At 44.3% G+C, this 22,607-nt stretch overlaps 1 protein-coding gene across 1 annotated transcript in view; it reads right to left on the bottom strand.

The window, feature by feature from the left end:
- Positions 1-22,607, bottom strand: part of LOC148535392 (acyl-CoA dehydrogenase family member 11-like) — a 670,105-nt gene that overhangs the window by 316,223 nt on the left and 331,275 nt on the right. The window contains exons 10-11 of the mRNA XM_088463865.1: positions 6,713-6,790; positions 4,540-4,678 (exon numbers count right to left, since the gene is read on the bottom strand). Of these exons, the coding sequence (XP_088319991.1) occupies positions 4,540-4,678; positions 6,713-6,790 (217 nt within the window). The remainder of the gene's footprint in view (positions 1-4,539; positions 4,679-6,712; positions 6,791-22,607) is intronic.

The raw sequence follows: 22,607 nt of genomic DNA, 5'->3' as shown, positions 1-22,607 counted from the left end.
TTTTAAAATTTTCACTTTGTTCCTCTCTCCTGCATTTGCACCAGCAGGGAGAGGGTTAAGTCATTTGCTTCTCTTGGATAACATCTTAACTGGTTTGTGTACCTTTTTGAAGCTGGAGTGGCAGCCTAGAGAAAGCCTAGGAGATTGTAAAGTGCAATTAAAGGGGAAGTTATTTTTTCACCTTTCCCATCCACCCTATTTCCTTTGGTTGCTTAGTGCACAGACCAGGGTACCCTGTTGTTGTGATTAAACAGTAATTAATACACACAGGGGTATTCCTGCTTAGGGGAGAAGTTATTTCCACCTCTATTTTCTTCCTCTTATTACAGTTTTACCCATTCTAGTTAGCATTAGCTAACAGAGGTTTATGATAAGGGAGGATAAGTTTAAATTTGCCACAAAATCTGGAAGCGGTATGGAGGAAATTCCCAGGGCTACCAAAAATGTGGTCGCGGGCCAGCATGCCCAGATACTATTGCTGCAATCAAAATACAGGCTCAGCTAGAAAGTAATAAGCAGATGCATATGGAGTTAGTGCAGCTCAGGAAAGCAGGTCAAGAGCCAAATGTGTTGCAGAAAATGACAGCATCTGATGATGTTGCCGCATATTTGCACTGCTTTGAAAGGACTGCAACTCGTCTTGGTTGGCAAAGGGGAGAATGGGTCAATAAATTGACCCCATATGTAATCGGGGAAGCCCATAAAGCTGATACTGACCTGCCTAAACAGCAAGCCACTTCTTATACCCAGTTAAAGGTGGCTATACTTGCTAGAATAGGGCTGACAGGACCGAGCAATGCTCAGAGGTTCCATGACTGGTGATTTTCCCCTTCAGAAGAAACCCGAATCCATCTGGCCAGGCTGGATAAGGCATGGTTAAAGCCAGAGGTGAATACAATGAGTCAAATGGTGGAGATAGTAGCCATAGACCACTGTATATGGGTTTTGGATCAAGGAGTACAGAGGTGGGTTCTGCAGGCTCACCCCCAGACCTTTGAGGAAGGTTATTGAGCGGTACCTCAGACTGGGGAAAATTACAAAAATGCCTGATTGGGATCCACATCCTGTACCCAAGCCACATACCCAGGGTCGAGCAGAATCTATTGTGATAAACCCTGTGGTAATCTATTATGAATTTTGGGAGCCGGGGCATATTCATCGTGATTGCCCAAAGCATTCCAAACCCATGGAGTGCACGACAGGCAAAGTGATGACAGATCACCTCGCTCCTTGACCAGGGACATAGCGAAACCAATAATGGTCACCAAATGGCCAGAGGACAGCAGCCCAGAAGAAGACTAGTTTATGAAATAAAGTGTGTATAATTTCAGCAGGTTTAGAGCTTGGATAGATCAAACAAACAAATTACAATGCTAATACAGGATATTGCTAAATTGTTTAATTGTTGAACAGTGGTTGAAATAGTTGCCAAATACAATCTGAAAGATTCAGACAGAAAAATTGTGATAATTATTGGCATACCAAACCACTAAATCCCTTTTTGATAGAACACACTGTCCTCAACACAGATTTTATTAAAAATAAAAATAAATATTTCACCATTCTTTTTATAATCATTAATTATTATATGTAATAAATAAAAGTTAGTGGCAATACTCACCACCTGATTACCAGGATGTATGGTGGTTGTCAGATTGAGGTTCACAACCAAGCAATCAGCAGCACCTGTGAGCTGGGCTTAAAGCTTTGCTGCAAACAGAGTACTGGGCTCCTGATGCCGGACAAGCTGGCCAGGTTAGAGGCTGGGGGTGGTGATTAGCGTTAGGGTGCCAGGACCTGGAAGGGCCAAAGATCTTGTGCATGTCGGCTGTGAGCCGGAGTGGTAAAGCTGTTGCTTCATTTTGTATGGTATCTGATCTGATGTAATACCAGACTTGATACTTGATGTGCAGTGGCCTGCTAAGCTGCAGTGAATAAACAGCCCACTGTTTCACCATACTGCTGGACATGGTTTTTCCCAAGTTGTTACAATAGTTATTTCACTCATTGTTCTTTATTATCATGGTCTTAAGTATAGGGATTAGATCACCAGGATTTTCTTATTGAGCCTCTGATTGAGGCCTATATTTTCACAGGTATTATCCTGATTTACATTTTAATAAGGGATTGACCTAGCAAATTATAGGTTTTTATTCATATGCATAATGTTGCATGTATGTTCATGTCCCAATCTATACAATTTTTTTAGAATATATATGATTAAAAATTATTAAAAGTTACATTTTAGACAATTAATTTAGAAAGAAGATCGCACCACAAAACCATCAACTATGGCTCAACATCCACTTTCTAAAGTATACTGTACTTTCCCTTGGTGCACCACCAACCATTTTATAGAGAATACACTATTTGGATTCTTATTGAGGATCGAATGGGCTTGGATTTATATTAAAATCTGTAATTATCTTTCCTGTGCAGATTCAACACACCTCCTCCCACTGGTTTCTGCCAGTTCTGAGCCAAAAGCTGGAGAGCAGTATAATAATAAATTTATGCAGGCAACAGTGAAGCATGGTGGAGGTTTCTTGCACGTTTGGGGCTGCACGTTTGGGGCTGCATTTCAGCAAATGGAGTTGGGGATTTGGTCAGAATTAATGGTGTTTTCAATGCTGAGAAATACAGACAGGTACTTATCCATCATGCAAAACCATCAGGGAGGCATCTGATTGGCTCCCAATTTATTCTGCAGCAGGACAATGACCCCAAACAAACAGCCAATGTCATTAAGAACTATCTTCAGGATAAAGAAGAACAAGGAGTCCTGGAAGTGATAATATGGCCCCCACAGAGCCCTGATCACAACATCATCAAGTCTGTCTGGGATTACATGAAGAGACAGAAGGGTTTGAGCAAGCTTACAATAACAGAAGATATGTGGTTAGTTATCCAAGATGTTTGGAACCACCTCCCTGCAGAGTGCCTTCAAAAACTGTGTGCAAGTGTACCTAAAAGAATTTATGCTGTTTTGAAGGCAAAGGTTGGTCACACTAAATATTGATCTTGATTTAAATTTATATTCTGTTCATTCACTTTGCATTTTGTTAATTGACAAAAATAAACTACTGTATTAACACTTCTATTCTTGAAAGCATTCTTTGCAGCATTTTTTCCAAGCCTGCCTAAAACTTTTGCACAGTACTATATATATATATATATATATATATATATATATATATAAATAATGTATACACACACATATACAAACATACATACTTACATACATGTAAATAGAGATACAGTATTGAAGGAATAGAGTACACTTAGCAGGCAAACACTAGTTCATGATTTTAAAAAATATATTTTTTTTATTTTGGGCCAAAAGATTCCAGATGTGGACATAACATGCTGTGCACTACAACATCTAGGAGTACCTCACTTACGAACAGCTTTGGAACTTCCCCATGGTAATCCAGTGCCCCCAAATGGATAATTAGAAAAAATTGGTTATTTCTGCATTTATTATAGTATATTGCTTTTTTTGGTCAACTGGGGACACTGGACACCTTCCATTTATGTACTTTTTTTGTGGTTTAGATCTTGATTATGGTGTCCGTCACTGTTTCCTGTTTAAGATTGATGTTCTCCTCTCCCTCTCATTCTGCACTCCTGGCTTGTCCTTACTCCAAACTGAAATGCCCAGGCACTAATAGGGTATAGAGGGGGAGGACTTTGATTTGATGTGCCCAAGCTCCCCATCAGCTCTATACCTCATTGTAATCTATTGTCTTCCAATGTATGATTAGGGAAACTGAGTTTGAACATCTTTCTGGTAAACAAAAACTTGGCATACAAAGTGCATCCACAGATGTATAGACAAAGTGAATGAGATCTGGATTTTAGCTGTTCAAGATGAATCATGAGATTTAACCTGGATCTGTAACTGGATAAGATTATTATTGCTTAGTGAGTTTTTTGGGGGGCCATGCACACTGATATTAAATCACTATTTGATACTATTGCTGCCAATATCTTAGCTAGTAGTAATGTCAATAAATTGTCCCAATATTACTGTGAATGTGGCCCCAAATAGTAAACTCAAAATTACCTTATTCACCCTGTGTGTTTGGTCAACTTCCATAGACCTACATGTGCTCCAGAAAGTTTGGCAATACACATGAGAATATAATTTGAGCAAACTGGAAAGTGTGTGACCAGTTTAAAAAGTATATATTATAAATTTACACTATAAGAACAAATATGTCACACCACAGTATCTAGTATACAGTAGAAAAAAGTTAGGAAGGTAGGGAAGGAAGGAAAGAAAGGACTAGTTTATAACATTATCAAAGATGTGCCCTGCAGCATCGGACATCAGGGAAATCATGATATACAGTATATAAAACAGAGACACACAAGTAGACAATATAAATGTAGACATGAAAACAAAAAGGAGAGGGAAAGTGATTGTGTTTTATATATCAGCATACATTATGTTTTGATAACTCTCTAGTATTTGTAAGTTGCACTGAGATAGTGCTGTGAATGCACAGTTGTGATCTAAAACAGAAATATATTTACCAGGAGCTTGACAGTTGAAAACTTCTGGGGCAAAGAAACATTTTCCTGTTTCTTCAGCAATGAAAGCATAGTCAGTCTGGCTTAGACCACTGATAGCTGGAAGGAACAGGTTCCACAATCCTTCTTCTTTAGCCAATTCCTGGAAGCATTTAACAAACAATCACAATCCTGATTGTATATTAACCATTTACTAATTAACCATCAGAATAACCATGAGTTATACATTAAGTCTACTATAAACAATAAAACATGAGTACAATCTTTAATCCAAAGATAGGAAATTTAGGAATGGGTATGAAATACCGCCGGACACATGGCCGGCGGTTCGATTCCCGTCAGCGGCAGCCCGACAAGAGCAGAGTTAGAAGCAGCGGAAGCCCGACAGCGCTGGAATCCCGATCGTGGATAGGTAAGTATGTGCTAACCTAACCTAACCCCCCTAACCCTAACCCTCCTTAGGGGTGCCTAACCCTAACTTCCCCCCAAGTGCCTAACCCTAATCCCCCCTCTAAGTGCCTAACCCTAACCACCCCCTTCCCCGCTGCCTAAACCTAAGTCCCCCGGGGGGGTGCCTAACCCTAAGTCCCCCCCGGGGGTGCCTAACCCTCACCCTCCCTCCCCCTAGCCTAACCCTAACCCTCCCGGAGGGTGTCTAACCCTAAGTCCCCCCCGGGAGCCTTTAACCTAACCCTCCCCCCCCCCGCGGCTGTCCGCTCGCGGCGCCCGGCATCCCTACGATCGGGATGCCAGGCGCCGGTCTCCCGGTGTCGGGGAATGCGGGCGTCTACATCTAGACGCTCGGCATTTCACCCTTGCCGGGATATGACAGTCGGGAAGCCGGCTGCCTGTATTTAGGCAGTCAGCTTCCCGATTGCTTCCCGAATTTATGGCCCCTTATGCAGACCTGGATACATCTCTTTTTATGGCCAACATATTACTTTAAATGAAACTTGTGTCTAACTCTGCAGAGGCCCTCATTTATCTATTTGCTTCTAGAAACCTCTACAGCAATATGGAACGCTACTCAGAAATGTTTATCATGTACTAGTCAATTGTTTATAAGTTAAGCTTCCAGAAAATTTACTGAAATTATTGAAGAAAAGTAACTAAAGTACAAGATCTTTCACAACTTTGTAACAAGTATATATACATTCTCTTATGTGCATGGATTTCTACTTGTTTTTTTATGAGAAGACATTTTTCTTTGTACTCTTCCAAAACATGTTGGTGCTCTTATAGTTGATGAAGGCATATTGATGAATATTTATGGAAACAAGTTTAAAGATTATACCTGTACTTGTCTTAAATATGTAACAGTTTGTAATAGGAAACAGCAAATATTTCTGTTTTTTTTATAAATGTCCTCATTTTGGTGTGCGGTTTTAAGGAGACATTTGGCACTGTTCTACATACATAGAAAGAATAATAATATTTTGCTAGTAAAATAGCGCTATATAATAAAACAGTAGCAATTTAAATGTAAAATAAATGCTGTTGTGAGATGTAATGTAACATGTTTCAACCTCATCTCCACAGGAGAGGGGGGAGCCCAGGATGAAGATCATGGGGCCTATAATTCTTATGGATGGCCCTGCATATGAATATAAATTATTATTTTTACTTATAAATCAATTATCTGCAAAGCATCAAACCTATTTTCTACACCTATAAAGTTACCAAAGCTTATACAGTATTACAGTGGTTCCCAAACTGGGTGCCGTGGATCCTTGGAGTGCCTCAGGGCATTTGCAGGGGGGTCTCGGGTTGAAGGTCCAGTACCAAATAAAATTATTTTTAATCAATATGATAGGCAAAACCCGTGCTAATGACTGCCAATCAAAAAATATGTGGGAAAAAAGAAGCACTGCCCTATCAACCACCACATAACTGAACCTAAGGGTGACATACAAGCACAATATACTTTATGTAATGTTTGTTGAATTTCTCAATAAGAAACTTTTGACCCAGGTGTGCTGTGGAAAAAATGTTAATACTTTAGGGTGCCATGATCCAAAAAAGTTTGTGAACCACTGCTGTAATAATTAAAAACTGAGTTTGGAACCTGCCAAATGAAAAAATGTTGAGATTTAGAATTTCCAGATTGTGCATAAATCTAGCTGTCTGCATTCTTATGTTGGAGTATTTCTGTTACTGTAATATTAATGATATGTACCTTGAGCTTTTCTATTACCAATGGCTTCTTCCATCTCAATGGTGAGTTTTCATGTTTAGTATAATAATCCAAAAACTCCTGAAAACAAAGTAAGCACATTTACTTGCTAAATAAAAGAACAAAACCAGGTGCACTCAAGTACTGTAGCAGGGCAACTCAAGAACTTACCCCTGCCATCAGGGCCGGACTGGCCATCTGGCACTTCTGTGTGATGACGCGGCCAGGTCAGAAGCACGGAGGGGGTAATCTGGGAAAAATGGCAGACGCCATTCTAAGTGACAACTCCTCTGTGCTGGTGTGCAGGGCACCCCGGTATCGCATCCCGAGCAGCATTGTGCTCACTGCTCAGCGAGGGTGGAGTGTCATTGCCGGCGCAAAATTGCGCGGTAATGTGGTTACATGGCCGCATATGACGTCATCATGCTGGCCCCGGAATCAAATGCGCGGCAGGGCAGACGGAAAGAATCTGAATAGATTTTTTGCTACCTTTTGACTTGCTGACAGACGCCAGACATAGTGTGTGGCTGTGTGCATTATTCCTAATCCCCTTGGTGTGGTGGGCTGCTCTGTGTAAAGTAGCAGTGAAGGTAATTAAAGATTATACATGAACATAAAATAATTTCATTGGAAATCAAAACACCCATTTTGGAGGGGCAACATAAAATCATTCTGACACCCTGTGTCCTGCCACTGCTCTCACCCGCCATCTCTCTTACCTGGTCACGCCGGATCTGTGGCCGAAGACGGTCAGGGCTGTGCAGCTTTATAACACCAGACTGCACGGCCCGTGCACCACATGGAGGAGGAGGTGCAATGTGCAGTGTTTTATCTTAAAGACCGCACATTACACCTCCTCCTCCATGCAGTACAGTTATAAAGCACAGTCCCTGACCGTACGTGGCTGCCGTGCCAATTAAAGGTTTTGGGGGGTGATCTATCTTCTTGCGCCCCATGTCCTGTCACCCATGTACCTATATAATAATTAATGTGCAAAAAGCATTGTTTCATACATAGGGAATAATTTTATTTACAGTGTACAGCAGGTCTCTTTGAGGTCTGAGCAGCCTTTAAATCTGTTATTCTATGTTAAAATAAGTTGAATTAGTAACTTGCTAACTAAGGGGCCCATTTATCATTAAATATTTGCGACTTATTCCCTGATAACGCCTGTTCTTTAGGAGAAAGCACAAATGTTTACTATTTGCTGAATGTATCAGAAGTACTGCAGTAGATATCCCGGGTACCTGCTGCGATCCCTCTATTCCCATCTACGGCCACAACACCCTATGGGCTACACTTCACACACATGCCTGTGGTTCACTGCTTGCAAGACTTCATTTAGTGTTATAGGTTAGCTCTCCTATCAGCACAATGTATTGTCTGGTGGACTCATAAAATCTTAATCTTCATATATAGGGAGCGATTCAATTCATTGCGATGTGAATAGCGCCTGGTTGATGGTCCCAGAGCTATTCAATTCTCTGTGATTCTTAAGTTGACTAAAGGATTTCTTCTCACACTCTCCTGTGGGTTCGAGAAGAATTCTGACCAAAGTGCCGGCCGCAAAGCTGTTTTTCCAGTTCAGCGCTGTGCTAACAGGTGACAGCCAGCACTTTAGTAAGAGAATTCTGGTTCGCTCAACTAAACACACTGCTTAAGTTGCGAGAAACAGCGTTCTATGATTTAAGTGCTTCTAGTCGGACTTAACATCGCGGTGAATTGAATAGTTCCAAGACCGACATTCCAGCGATATTCACATCGCAGTTAATTGAATCACTCTTATTGTGTTATTGTGTCCCTTGACAGCGAGACCACACCTGTTTTTTTTGGCGGGCGCCTACGCCGCGCGCTTTCCGTGCTTCAGTTGTGGATGGGGGCACCAAGGCTCTTTATGTACACAGGAAACCAACAGGTATAATTACGGCTCTGCTTTGGTGTGCACAAATGTGTCATCCTCTGCGTTCAGCACTCCTGCCTTAAAAAATTCCTACAGTGATCATTATCTAATCCTCTACATTTGCTAAGCCAGGGCTTTGTCAATTGGGAAAATGCCTTCCCTTTTCTTTGTGTGTAACCTACACCAGTGAAGTGCCAGCTTTAACAGAAACAACCAAATACCAAATGTCTGACTATGGCACATGTTTGAATCCCCTGCGGATGAGCTCTGTTGTGTTCATTTTAATACAAAGAATGATGTATACTTGTATGGTGTTTTGATATTAATTATATTTGTAAAAGTATAGACTAAGGAGTGGCAGGAGTCAGGAATAGTAAGGGGAGGAGTCTGTCAGGAGCCAGGTGCGGACGCGAGGTGGGCCTGTGTGCTGTAAATGCCAGGGCCTATTTTTAGTCCCAGTCTGGCCCTGCCTGCCATAGGAGCATATGCTCTAAAATTAATAGGTTGAGACACATTATGTTTAAGTAGATTTACTTTTTGTTCAACATTTGTGTTTGATATTAACAGGTTATAAAGGGCCCGATTTAAATATGTATGTAAATCCGATGGTTTCCGTACATATCCAATGGTGGGGCATCTGTGCATGCACAGGACCCATTCTATGCATGTGCAGAACAAGTCCTGTGAGCATGGTTGCAGAGCTATCTGAGCAGCAGCCTGATTGACAGGCTGCTGCCATTTGGGGTCAGGGAGGGGGCAGCGCTGGACTTAATTCCTGAAAATGTTCTTAATTTCCAGGGAGTGCCTAGGCCAGGGTCTGCATCGTATTACACAGACTTCCTGGCCTCACAAGCAGCCAAAAACTGACCAGGCTAAGTAAGCTTCAGCTTACACAGCCTGGTCAAAGCAGCAACTATTGTTGCGTTGTTCATGATGGTGATCTGAGACAGCATCTACTCAGATTGCAGATGCATGCAAGAGGTGTCTATTTCCTACAGACAGCTCTTGCTGCATTAGCATATTAGTTAGATGGTATTGCTCAGCCACTTCCTTGCGGCTGTGCAATACCGTCCACATCTTAATCAAGGCTAGAGTATCAAGCATTACATGCATCAATATTACACATCAGAGTTCCAAATGATCTTTACTGTATATTAATGACACATTAATTCACAAGTAATGTGGCGCATGGCCGACTGGAGCTATTCTGTATATTGGCTAGTTTAAGTAGCGATATGACCTCTTTAAATTAATGTGTCAATAAATGCATATGCTAATCCTGGTATAAATATTGTATAGACGGATTTAAGCCTCAGTAGTCATTTCTCAATAGCTTTAATAAACTATATATATATATACATATATATATATATATATATATATATATATATATAGATATTCCATAGACAAAAAAACTTACGGTTTCACATGTTCCTTTAAGGCTGCTTAGACATGATCTGAAAATTCACAAAACGGATTGATTTTCTGCCACTCCATCTTCAAAAAGCAATGAAATTACAATCATTAAGGCTGACGCCTTAATGGATGTGTTCCTTGCCCAATACAGATATGGTATGATATCACATCCTGTGGTTAACTGCAGATTCAACACTCACGGAATGAGATTGCTGTCACTCACAAAATGATAGAGCTGCTAATTCACAGAATTGTGTGCTCACATCCATTAAGGCGTCAGCCTTAATGATCATATTTTCATTGCATTTTGAAGGAGGTTGGTTTGGGAGGTGCAGAGTGCGAGACGGCTGTAGGCGTGTGGGGTAGCGGCATCAGCGGTGGTGCAGAGCTGTGGCAGTGGTGCAGTGCAAAGGGGGAATCAGTGGGTGACAGAGGGCTCATTAATAGTGCATATGCACCTGAGAAAATCAAATCAATAAGTCACAGATGCACGAATGCAGTAGTGAGATCCATCTATGCATTTGTTAAAAATTGAATGTGTAAAAAAGGCTTAGCCCCGCCTCCTAGAAGACAACCAGCACCGGGCTTTGGAGCTGGTTGTGCTACATACAGGGGACAAACGACATAGGGTCCCCCGTATGAAGCACAACCAGAACCAGGCTTTTGAGAACCAATCCTGGTTGCCAAAATACGGGGGATAAATGACGTTGAGAGTCCCCCGTATTTAGCGACAACCAGCACTGGCCTTTGAGTTGGTCCTGGTTCTGGGAATACAGGGGGAAAAAATGCATGTGTATTTCCCAGAACCAGCACTGGACCATTTCTAGCAGGGGGATGATGCCACAGCCAGGGGAGCCCTTTCACTGGGCCCCCCAGCTGAAGCATCACCCCTGACTGCTAGTCAGCCCAAGCCAGGGATCCCAGGGGAGTTGGCCTCCCCCCTCTCCAGGGCACCCCAGGCCCAGGCTGATAGCCCGGGGCTATCTCCAACACCCCTGTGCAGTGGGTGCTGGGTTGATTTGTGTTGTGTATGAATATATAAATATTGTCTTTTGCAATAGTACTACAGGTCCCAGCAGGCATCCTCTGCCTACTGGCACTTGGAGAACCACAAGTACCTGCAGGCAGGGCACTAAGGGCCTGCTGGTACCTATAGTATCCTGAGGCGCCATTTCTGAAAAGTGCACGCTCGGCCCTCACCATTGAAGTCAACGGTGAGAACAGCTCATTGACTGAGAGGTGGAAGGCTCACCTCTCTCAGCCAATGAGCGCTCCACACCGTGATTTCTGTACTGAAATCCAGGGCAGAGCTGTCATTCGGGTAGTAGTGTTCTTAGAGAACACTACTAATGTGCGAGGGTCTGGGTATCTCATTTTTTTTTTTGCCAAGACCCTGGATTGTGTGAAGAGGACCTGATCCAAGCATAGGAGGAGGTGAGTATGGAATTTTTATTACAGGTACTCCCCATTGGATTATCTACTAGAGAAGAGGACAGAATGGCTTCAGGGATACTAGGTGAATATGTGAGATAGTGTTTGCATGTGTGAGTACATGTGTGTGTGCATGTATGTTTTAATAAAATTGTACTTTTCTACGGTGTGTGTTGTGTTTTTTTAATATTGCTTTGGTGTGGAACTAAGAGTACCAGCAAGCCCGTAATGCCCCGCATGCTGATACTTGTGGTTCTTCAAGTACCAGCATGCGGGGGAGGCTTGCTGGGAACTGTAGTTCCACAGCAAAAAACAATATTTATATTTTCATATGCACCACACTTTAATAATCAATCCGACACCCACCACCCAGGGGTGCTGGGGATAGCCCCGGGCTATCAACCTGGGCCTGGGGTGCCCTGAGGAGGGGGACACCTTTATTGGGAGGGTCCCCAACTCCCAAGGGATCCCCAGCCTGGGCTGACTAGTGGTCAGGGGTGATGCTAAGGCTGGGGGGCCCGGTGAAAGGGCTCCCTGGTTGTGGCATCATCCCCCCGCTAGAAGGAGTCCGGTGCTGGTTCTGGTAAATACAGGGGGACCCTATGCATTTTTTCCCCCTGTATTTCCAGAACCAGCTCAGAGCCCTGTGCTGGTTGCACTAAATACAGGGGACCCCTACGTCATTTGTCCCCTGTATTTTGGCAACCAGGACAGGTTCTGAAAAGCCTGGTGCTGGTTGTGCTTCATACGGGGGACCCCTACATCATTTGTCCCCTGTATTTAGCACAACCAGTACTAGGGCTCCAAAGCAAAGTGCTGGTTGTTTTCTGGGGGGCGGGGCCACACAATTTTTTTTAATGAAACACAGAAGCAGGTATCATGGATCTACCAGATCTGAGCCTGCATTCTGTGTGCTGCTACCTCCCCCAGGTTCTAGCACCTGCAACACTGCCATCCGCACCGCCACCCGCACCGCCGCTAATGCCACTACCCCCCCGCGTCTTTCCACCGGCTCCCGCTGCAGCAATGCCAGCTTCTTTCCCCAGAGCCCACCACCACTAAAGCCCATTTTTTGCAGGGACAAATAATGTCACAAAATGGGTTTCACAACACATACGGTGTCTCAGCTGGAATAAAGTCCCATTTGTAGGATGTGTGAACATTTTCCTCGTGTGCATAAATTTGCAATTTAAAACACCCTGCACATTTGTAAGCAAAAATTCAGTAATTGCAGCCAGTTATTAACTTTATTGACTCTTGGGCTGATATCTGAACAGCTGATCAATTATTTTAGGTTATGGCTTCTTTTGTAACAAAAAAGCGGTGGTTGTGCACAAAAATCCTTAAGAAAAGGGTCTGTTTGCACTATGTGCCAGTGTTTTATGATGGGTTTTCTTAAGACTCCCGAAGTAATGGAGTAGGTGCTGGCATATGCCAATCGGGTATTGTCATCCTCCTTGATGAGTGGATTAAGCAATTCATCTCAAATGTTTGTGTATGGCATTATGGACTTCCTTGGGGTCATAGCCATAGTTTTGTACCATCTGTTCCAATGTCCCCAATAGATTATCATTATCAGATGTAATCCTGACCACCCGAACAAATTGGGAATAGGGCAGTCCACGTTTTAGGGGTTGTGGATGGAAACACATTGCTGACAAGAGAGTGTTCTTATCTGTTGGTTTCCTAAAAATTTCAGTAGAAAATCCTCCATTTTGGATTTTAATGCATACATCAAGGAACTAAATTTTCTCCAAATTGTACAAACAGGTAAAATGAATAGAGCCACATATTTCATTGAGGCACTTTACGAATTCATCAAGGGTCTCAACACCACCAGTCCAAAGTATAAATAGGTCGTCGATATATCCTACATAAAATCGTATAAATTTGGAATATTGAGAAATACCCATAATATGTTTATTTTCAGAAATATGCATGTAAAGATTTGAATATGATGGGGCCATATTCGACCCCATCACTGTACCCTTTAATTGCAAATAAAATGCATTATTAAACATAAAGTGCTCAAACTGCCCAGATTGCCTCCCCTCCGGCCGTCCCTCCTCTGTGATCATCTTCTGTCACCTCCCCTTTTCTGTCAGATTGATTAAATTCACTTCTCACCTCTTTAATTTCCTCCCCTCTCTACCCTGTGATCGGCTCTTTGCCCCTGTCCAATCCTTTCTTATTGGCTTCTGTCACCACCCCTCTCCTATCCTTTTCTTATTGGCTTCTGTCACTGGCCCTCTCTGATTGGCTTTGCCCTTCCCCTCTTCTTTCTTATTGGCCTCTGTCACCACCCCTCTCCTTTCTTATTGGCCTCTGTCACCTCCCCTCTCCTTTCTTATTGGTCTCTGTCACCTCCCCTCTCCTTTCTTATTGACCCCTCACCTTCACTTTCTGATCAGCACTTTCCTGTCCCCTCTCATATTTGATCCCCTCCCTCCTTCTCTCTTCTTGCATTCATTGTGCTTCAATGGACTTAAAAGTGACACATCTGATGTAAAATCCTAAACTTCAATTGGGGCAGTAACTGCAGTGATAAGCTGTGCACCCTGTGGAATCTCACTCTTGCACATGTATTCTGTCAATTTAAGTTAAATGATCAGAATATATAATGCAATATCCTCTACTGACTAATAACAATGCTTCAAATGAGGTAAAAGTCAGATCATAGGTGCTATAAATAAATAAAGCAGTGCCAAAGGAGCTACCCCTTAATGTCAGATAGTGCATCACCAAAGCATTCTGTTCCTCCAATGGGACCTCAACACCCAGCATGATACTGCCACTGTTTGCTGTTTTTCTTTTAACTTCAGTATTCCCCCAAATGCTGGCCCTACTCCACTGATACAGTTCAGTACAGGGATTGGGGTGCTATGACATGCACTTTCTCCAGGCACCATGATTCCACGCTACTCCTCTGCTCCTAAGTCAATGCTTCCAGCACTAGCTAGGGAAGCACATGGAATAACCCATGGTGTAAAGTGGTGTACTTATTTAATTAATTACAAATTCAGAAACTGATTTATCAGAGGATGTCAGAAAATGGATCATAAGTAAAAGTTTTCTAGATAACATAAATATACTGCCATCATACCGGATATTTGGGCTCATTGGTTTGACCCCTCCACTTGGTTTTCATGGATTGGAACATTGTTTTCAAACCTAATGCACACACTAGGAAAATTATTACGCTTTTCAATATTGATAATCATTTATGTAGTAGTAGTAGTGAACTTCCTAGAAAATGAAATATGTTCATAAAAAGATAAGCGATGAAATCTTGACTTAAGAGAGGCAAAGGTTTGCATCTGCTCTCCACTGCTCTTGGAAACTTGGCATTGGGGAGGCAAAAGGGTGTCACTGCTGAATGGCATGTTCTGGTGAACTCCTTTCATCAAAGTAGGTGGCGAGATACCAGATGCTTGTCTGGTGCTAAGAAAGGGAGCTGAGGGGAGAACCTTTGTGGAACAATGCTAGATTTATATTATTTTAGATACATATTACTTAGATTATGTAACTAAATAAATCATATAAAATGAGAGAAAAGGGGATAGCGCATATATGTATATCTGGACCCAAGAGACACACCGCACTAAAGATAATATTAAAAAAGTTTATTAATACTAGACACGTGGATTAATACCACTAGTTATGTAAAATAAAAATCAATAATTGCATGTGCAACCATTGTGATTATCTGAGCATAAAAGCTATAGTACATATACATACATGATGAAGAAATCTTATTGCAGAGCACCAGCTGTATGCTCCAATCTCATACAATTGTATTGATTATGTATCCATTCATATATAAAAACACATGATAATATGCATGTAAAAATGTATGCTTGCGGATAAATAGTGTCCGTATTGGGCTGACTTGTAATAATTATTTTAGTAGGAATCCGTAACAATAATAAATCATATCGATCACTAAGAAATAGTTAGAAGTGGTCTAGACATACATGGAATATATAATAAATATCAGACATCAGTTTCAATACTGCTGCTTATGTTTCCCCAGATATTTTTGGGTGGACTGTGCTCCCTCAGTCCACACATAGATCTTGGATCTGTTGAGGGCCTAGGAAACATTTACCTTTTAACTGCCTATCCTATTCTACACTTTTATTTAGTTTAACAAGAGATGTCTGAGGTTGATACTGTTATAAATAACCAACAAAAAAACTGATAAGATTTTTTCATTATATACAATATCGGTAAATAACTATGAATAGAGGTAATTTTTAGCAGAGCTTTAAACCATAGAGGGCAGAACTGTGAATGCTAAAAAAATACTCATATATGTTTATGCTGCTAAGAATAAAGCTATTTGATAGTATAACGAAGTACAGAAAAGTGACAATGTCCAGACTTGTCTGCAGCTTGTATATATGTTTAAGCAATATCAAACATACAAAAATAAACTACAATATTGAAACAATAGTGCATAATAATCTTTATGATTTAGAATTTGACAGCAAAAATTTGATTTATGTGCTTACCTGGTAAATCCTTTTCTTTGATTCCATATGGGACACAGGCTTTTCACTGGGTAAAGGTTGGTAAGTAGGAGTCTGGGCAAAAAATTGTTCATTTTTCTTTTCCAGTAGCCCAGGCTAACTCTCCCCTATACCCCACCCCCCGCCACAGCCTGTCAAGTTAACAAGCCCAAAGCAAGGAGCGAGAAAAAGAAGGAAGACCGGCATACAGTTCCAAACACAAAGAAGATGTGGCCAGGAGAACCAGAAGCATAACATAGCCCCATAAGTCATGTGCATCAGGGTGGATGCCCTGTGTCTCCAATAGAATTGAAGAAAAGGATTTAACAGGTAAGCACATAAATTTACTTTTCTTCAACCTCCATAGGGGACAAAGGGTCTGATTCAGAGCCGCTCACAAGCGCTGTGCGCTCACAAGCGGCCTGATGTTTATCTTTTGCACATGCGCCACATGCGGCGTGCGTGTGCGCGAGCCCTGGCGAGCGACTGAAAGTTCAGTCACTCTAGGGCTCGCTACAAGATGGGGCGGCTGTCGATGGTGAGTGACAGCTTGCCCCGTTTTGTAGGCAGGGAGGGGGGGGGTTGTTGAACAAACGCAGGCATTCCCAAGAATGCCTGGTGTTTGTGGGAGGCCCTACTGATATCACTAGTGATGTCAGTAGTGGACTTCCTGCTCTGTTAGAGTCCACTCGGCCAATTGGACTCTGTTAGAGTCCACTCGGCCTTGCGGTAGCCGAGACCCTACCACAGGCCAATGGTCGTGATTATCGCGACGGCCTCCTGCCTGCTCGCACAAGCTGTGAGAGGTCTCCCACAGCTGTGCGAGCAGCCAGCCAAACAAAAAAATCCCCACCCACAGACCCTGCGAGCTGCCAGTGGCAGCTAGCGGGTCTGAATCAGCCCCAAAGGCTATACGCTGGGATGTCCCAAAGTTAATCTTCTAAGGGAGGGGATGCTGCACTGAGAACTCTTTGCCCAAAGGCTGCATCAGGTGAGGCAAAGGTATCAAAGGAATAACATTTGAGAAACTTATGTGCAGTGTTAAACTGCATCTGATCGATTGCATTAGACCTCTAGAACCACACTACAGAAGTATTTTGCCTATAACAACTGCCCTTTTCCCATAGACAGAGATTCTTACTGGTACTGAGATGTTACCAGATCTAAACTCAGGATAGTAGAAGTTTGTACAATTATCAGGTGATCACAGGGTTAATGCTGGGTTAGTAGAACATATGCGAGTACAATTAGACTATTTAATAAACTCATTGTTTTTGACAATAACAGCAGGAACTGTAACATATAGATTGATAATGGTACTGGCAAACAAACTAAACTTTTCTAATATTAAGTAAAGTGATACTTAATAGCAGGTAATGCAGGGAGCAGGAGACCATGAATCAAACTGGATAGCAAACAGAAATGAAGGATTCCAGAAGTACAGAGTATGCAGAAAGCACTCAGATGAGCATGCTTACACCAAGGCATGAAGCCTCCTTTTTAACACACGCATGTGAAATAAGTTACAGTTGTGCTGTTGCACAAAGGAGAGCAACTAGTGAGAATCTCAGCAATTAAACATCAGCTGAAAACATTCCTGTGCAGTCTCTGATCACATACACTGGCATTCTAGTCTACTAGCAATGACTGGGACCAGCATGCACATCAGTTACTGATGCTGGCATCCAGGCCACCTAGCAAACAGTGGGACCTGAGGAGGTAGTGAAACACTGTGCTACAGTATCTAGCATGGCTCTTAAAACAGAGGACCACTTGGCTACTTTACAAAGCTGGTTTACAGAGGCACCATGTTGAGCTGCCTAGAAGTTCCCACTGATCGGATGGAATAAGCTGTCACCATGGCCAGTGCCGGTAGATCCACTGCAGAATAAGTGTGGTGGATAGTCAAACAAAGTCATCTGGCCATAGTAGCTGGCCAGCTCTGTTTTATGGTCTCCTAATAATCACTGTGTAAACTCCCTAGAACCCAAATGTGACAAGGTCTTCCACCAATAACAACCACCTGCTGTTCCCATAGAACTGGCTACATTCACCGGTACTTAGGCGGCCGCCTGGACTTAAAACTTGGGGCAGTAGGGGTTTACACAGATTTCCTAGAAAGACCAGAGTTTTATCTGACACAGTAGAGCTGAAGACATGACCAAGGTGTGACCGGATTGGTCGTGAAGCAGATAGTACTACCGAAGGAAGAGATGAGGCTGGAAGAGCCAGTGGAATTTATACAACTTAATTTGACAAGTTGGATGAATGCGGCTTGAACAGCCGAGGGTTTAGGTGCAGCTAATATAGCTGAAGAAATGTATGCAGTCTGTACAGCTGTTGGTATAGATGCTACAGATAAACTGGGGGACTTTAAGTGGCTTGTACTGCCAGTAGGATAGGTGCAGCTAGTTGCCGGATTAATTGATGTGGCCTGTACAGTCTGTGGAATTGATGCAGCAAGTTAGCTGGTGGAATTGATGTGGTTTGTTCAACCTATAGAATTGATGCAAGTTAGCTGGTGGTTTTGATGTGGTTTGAACAGCCTGTAGAATTGATGCCGCAAGTTATCTGGTGGTATTAATATGGTTTGTACAGCCTGTAGAATTGATGCAGCAAGTTAGCTGGAGGAAGTGATGTGGCTTGTGCAGCCTGTAGAATTGATGCTCACAGATAAGACAGGGTGCAGTGTCCCAGTCACAACTACGGCTGGGAGTTGCCACCCAGATGATCCGTACCATGAATCCTAATTATGACAAGGCATGCCAGGGACTTGTAACACTCTGTTTGTGAAAATTATATTAGATAAATAGAGCATCTATTTTACCGAGATCTCCTGTCCTGTCCAAATAAATCCAGAGGGCCTTCATGACATACAATGAGGCCTCCTCTGGAGAAGAATCCAGAACCTTGAAAGAAGGGACCATGATCTCCTGGTTGATGTGAAACCTGGATACTACCTTAGGAAGATAGCCTAATAGTGTCCCAAGTACAGCCTGGTCCAAAAGAAAAATCAGAATCTGGGAGTAACAGAACAATGAGCTCAAATCTATGGCAAGAAGGAAGACAGTCTTCCATGTAAGACAACAAATATCCAGTGTGTCTGAGGGCTCAAACAGAGATGATTGAAGAGCCCTGAGAACCAAACACAAACTCCAGGGATCCACCAGAGGTACAAATGGGGGCTGTACATGGAGGACACCCTGTAAGAAAGTTTGTACATCAGGTATCAATGCAATTTGTATCTGGAAGAGAACAGAAAGGTCTAAAACCTGCAGCTTCAATTAAGAAAGTCAGAGGCCCAAATACAGACCCATCTGTAGAAAAGACAGGACTTGTGAGAGTTATAATGATCTGGGGTTATCACACTAGTCGAAGTAAGTCCTCCAAACCCAGTATTAAATTTTAGTAGAAGAGGGGTTCTGGGCATTGAACATGGTATGAATGAATGACCTTGAGAACCCTTTAGCTTTCAGGACGTACATCTCAAGATCCACCACGTCAAAGTGAGATGGGATAGAGTCGGATTGGAGCACAGGCCCTGAGACAGAAGATTTGACCTGAGAGGAAGATGCAGTGGAGCATTAGCAGAGAGACCCAGGAGATCCACATTCCAAACCCTTTGCAGCCAATTGGGAGCCACCAGCATCATGCTGCTGCCCCCCAACTTCATTTTGCGGAGGTCCTGTGGAATCAGTGAGATTGGAGGGAAAGATGTATGTGACCGGATGCCTTTCGCCTAGGCCATTCCTGGTCACAAGTTAGCACTTTCGGAATCGCAATCACCGTCAGTGACCGCCTGTCACTGACTCCACCCACTGCACCGTGGGCGTTTAACGATGCTGCCACCACCAAACTCTACCATCGGCGTTTGGAACCACTTTTTACGTTACCCTCAGGCTCCTACCGCCGGCGCCTGGAACCACTCTGCTGCGTATGCATCGACCAACTGCGGACACACCTCCTGTTTGGTGTCAGCTGTTCCCACCTGATCCCTCGCAATGGACCAGCTCTGCATGGTAGCTTGGCAGAGACACGGAGCTCTTACCCAGAACAGCAGGAGAACGGAATAGCGTTTTGCGTAATTCTGTTGGTCGCAGGACACAGATGTAGTAGAATTTAAAGGCAAAAGGTGTTTATTGCTCTCAGTCTTAAAAAATACCCTCCCTTCGGATTGAAGGGGAATATCAGCATACATGATGTTACAGGAATCAAACAGCAGGTCTCCTCCACACAGGATTTTCAAAGATGTACAATTTTACCAGGCACGAAGCCTTCTCTTATGCCACTCTAATACACATTTCCAAAGGGGGTAAGCCCGCCCTGTGGTTTCCAACCAATCAACATAACTGCATGACCTGTGCAAGTGCTATCCACATGCACGTTTAACATTACCCCTATGGACAGAGGGCAGTTGTCACTCCCCTGAGCCTGAGACTACCTGGGGTTTTGGTCGCCACCCAGGAGTCAGCTCGTCTAGGGCCGGGGGAAGGTTTCCCTCCAAAACCCTACTTCATGGAATCTGCTAAGAAACCAAGCTTCCTACCTCTGCCTGAATCTGAGCTCCAGAGGTGGGCAAGCAGGGTCCCTGGGCACGGTTTCCCAGCCACGGGAGGGAAGCTATTTGGAGCTCCCTGCCACACTTAGCTGGCTGCCTTAGCCAGCTCGCTATGCACCACCTCATACCACTTCCAGGCATGAGGCTGCATAGGAGGACATTTTATTCCCCTAGGGAAGAGGCTGGGAGACCCAGCAGCCCACAGAGAGCTCCGGATCCCCCTGGACCTTCACAGACCACAGGTAAGTGCACTTTACTGTTAACCATACTGTCACAATCGTGGGATTTGGAAGCTGTGTTCCCGGACTGGGCCTTGGACCTGTATTAATTGGCGCAGACGCTCGCTGGAGGAGACTTGGCTTAATAAAGTTTCTCCACATGAGAGGGTGCAGCGAAATGATAGGAGTTTGAGGAATGTAGAAGTAGCGTGGTAACTTGGAAGCTACGTGGAGCGGCTGGACTGCTGTGGATAGATGTTGGTAGCTGGGCGGCTATGTGGAGTGGCTGGATAGCCATGGGTAGATGTTGGTAGCTGGGTGGCTACGTGGAGCGGCTGGATAGCCGTGGGTAGACGTTGGTAGCTTGGTGGCTACGTGGAGTGGCTGGATAGCCGTGGGGAGACGTTGGTAGCTGAGAGGTGAATACTAGCAGGAAACACCTTCGGAGCGCAGTGGGAAGGCTCACTTAGTAGAACTAAGAAAGTAGTTGCACTGGCAACTTGTGTCAGCATTGGGGAACCTTTATAGTGGATGCTGGGAGCTGACAGGCTGAGAGAGAAGGAGAAGACTCCTCATTGGTGGTAGTGGAGTCACATGGGCAATCCAAGATGGCCGCACCCATGGACCGGAGGACAGCGCTTCTCAGAAGAAGTCAGCAGGGACTAGCGACCAGCAGGAGCCAGCGTGGGAGCAGCAGAGCAGCGGGACCCTCCAGAGGACAGCAGAGAGAGAAGGAAGCAGCGCACAGCGCGGGAGCCGGAAGACAGCACGGGTCAGCGCCCGCAAAGGTAAGCGACGGGGTCTGATTCTGGGGTCTCCAGGGCGGCGTGTGACACATACATTTTAAAATGATACATTTTACATACAATTTATATATACATTTTATTTAACATGTACCTAGGGGGTGTGCTTTTAACTGTGCCCAGCGCTGGGCTTTACCAAACCAGCCCTGCCATGCTGGGACACTTGGAGCTGAGCTCCCAGTCCCCAGCATAGGGCTCTCAGCTCTGCAGCCTGGGACCATGCCATGGCTGCACCAGCTGTGCTTTTACTCAGCAGCGTTCAGCTGCTGCTTCCTCCTGAACGCCGTAGCCACAGAACTCTTACAGCCAGCTTCTCCAGTGTCCCAGCGTGTGGCCTCTCCTCTGCACTGGGGTATCGGGAGCTAGCACTCCCGACCCCCAGTGTGCAGCTACCACAGTTCTCCCCTCGGAGTTATCTGCCGGCCACGCTGTGTTGGGGAGCATGCGTGCCGGAAGCAGTGCTCCCAGCCCCCAGCAGCAGCACACTGTGCCCCCAGTGCCTTACAATGGGGGTTAACCAGCACCGGGCAGGGAGCCGGCTAGTCCAGTCCTCCCTGCCTGCGGAACTTAGCCCTACAGTCCGGGACACTTGTCCTGACTGCAGTGGCTTCCCGCTGCCCTGGAGCACCAGGAGCATTGCTCCTGGCCCCCGGCAGTCAGCTACACCCGCTGGGGTGCCGGGAGCTAAGTTTCCAGCCCCCAGCGGTCACCATCCCGCCCTGCCCTCCGCTGCATGGCCACAGTAAGCAGCCGGCACAGATGGACTAGCAGCATCCCTGTGGAGCTTGGATGCGTGGAGTCACACTCCCGGTTCCAGTGTGGAGCGCAGAGTGGCTCCCTGCACTCCGGTCACCTCTGGGGCACCGGGAGCCAGGCTCCTGGTCCCCAGCGTGGAGGTCTCACTGCCGCTCTGCCAGTGCTTCAAACATACTCCCGATGCAGCGCACCAGGGGTTAAACCACAGCGCTGCCATGGCCACAGATCGGGTCCGGCCTCGGCAGCACAAAACAAAACCCCCACACACACCCGGCGCCTAGCGCCGGTAATACATTTTAACATGG

This window comes from Taudactylus pleione, unplaced genomic scaffold, assembly GCF_031769625.1.
Source record: "Taudactylus pleione unplaced genomic scaffold, aTauple2 ptg000053l, whole genome shotgun sequence".
NCBI lineage: Eukaryota > Metazoa > Chordata > Amphibia > Anura > Myobatrachidae > Taudactylus > Taudactylus pleione.
The sequence above is the reverse complement of the archived record's forward strand: the minus strand, read 5'-3'. Positions and strand labels throughout refer to the sequence as shown.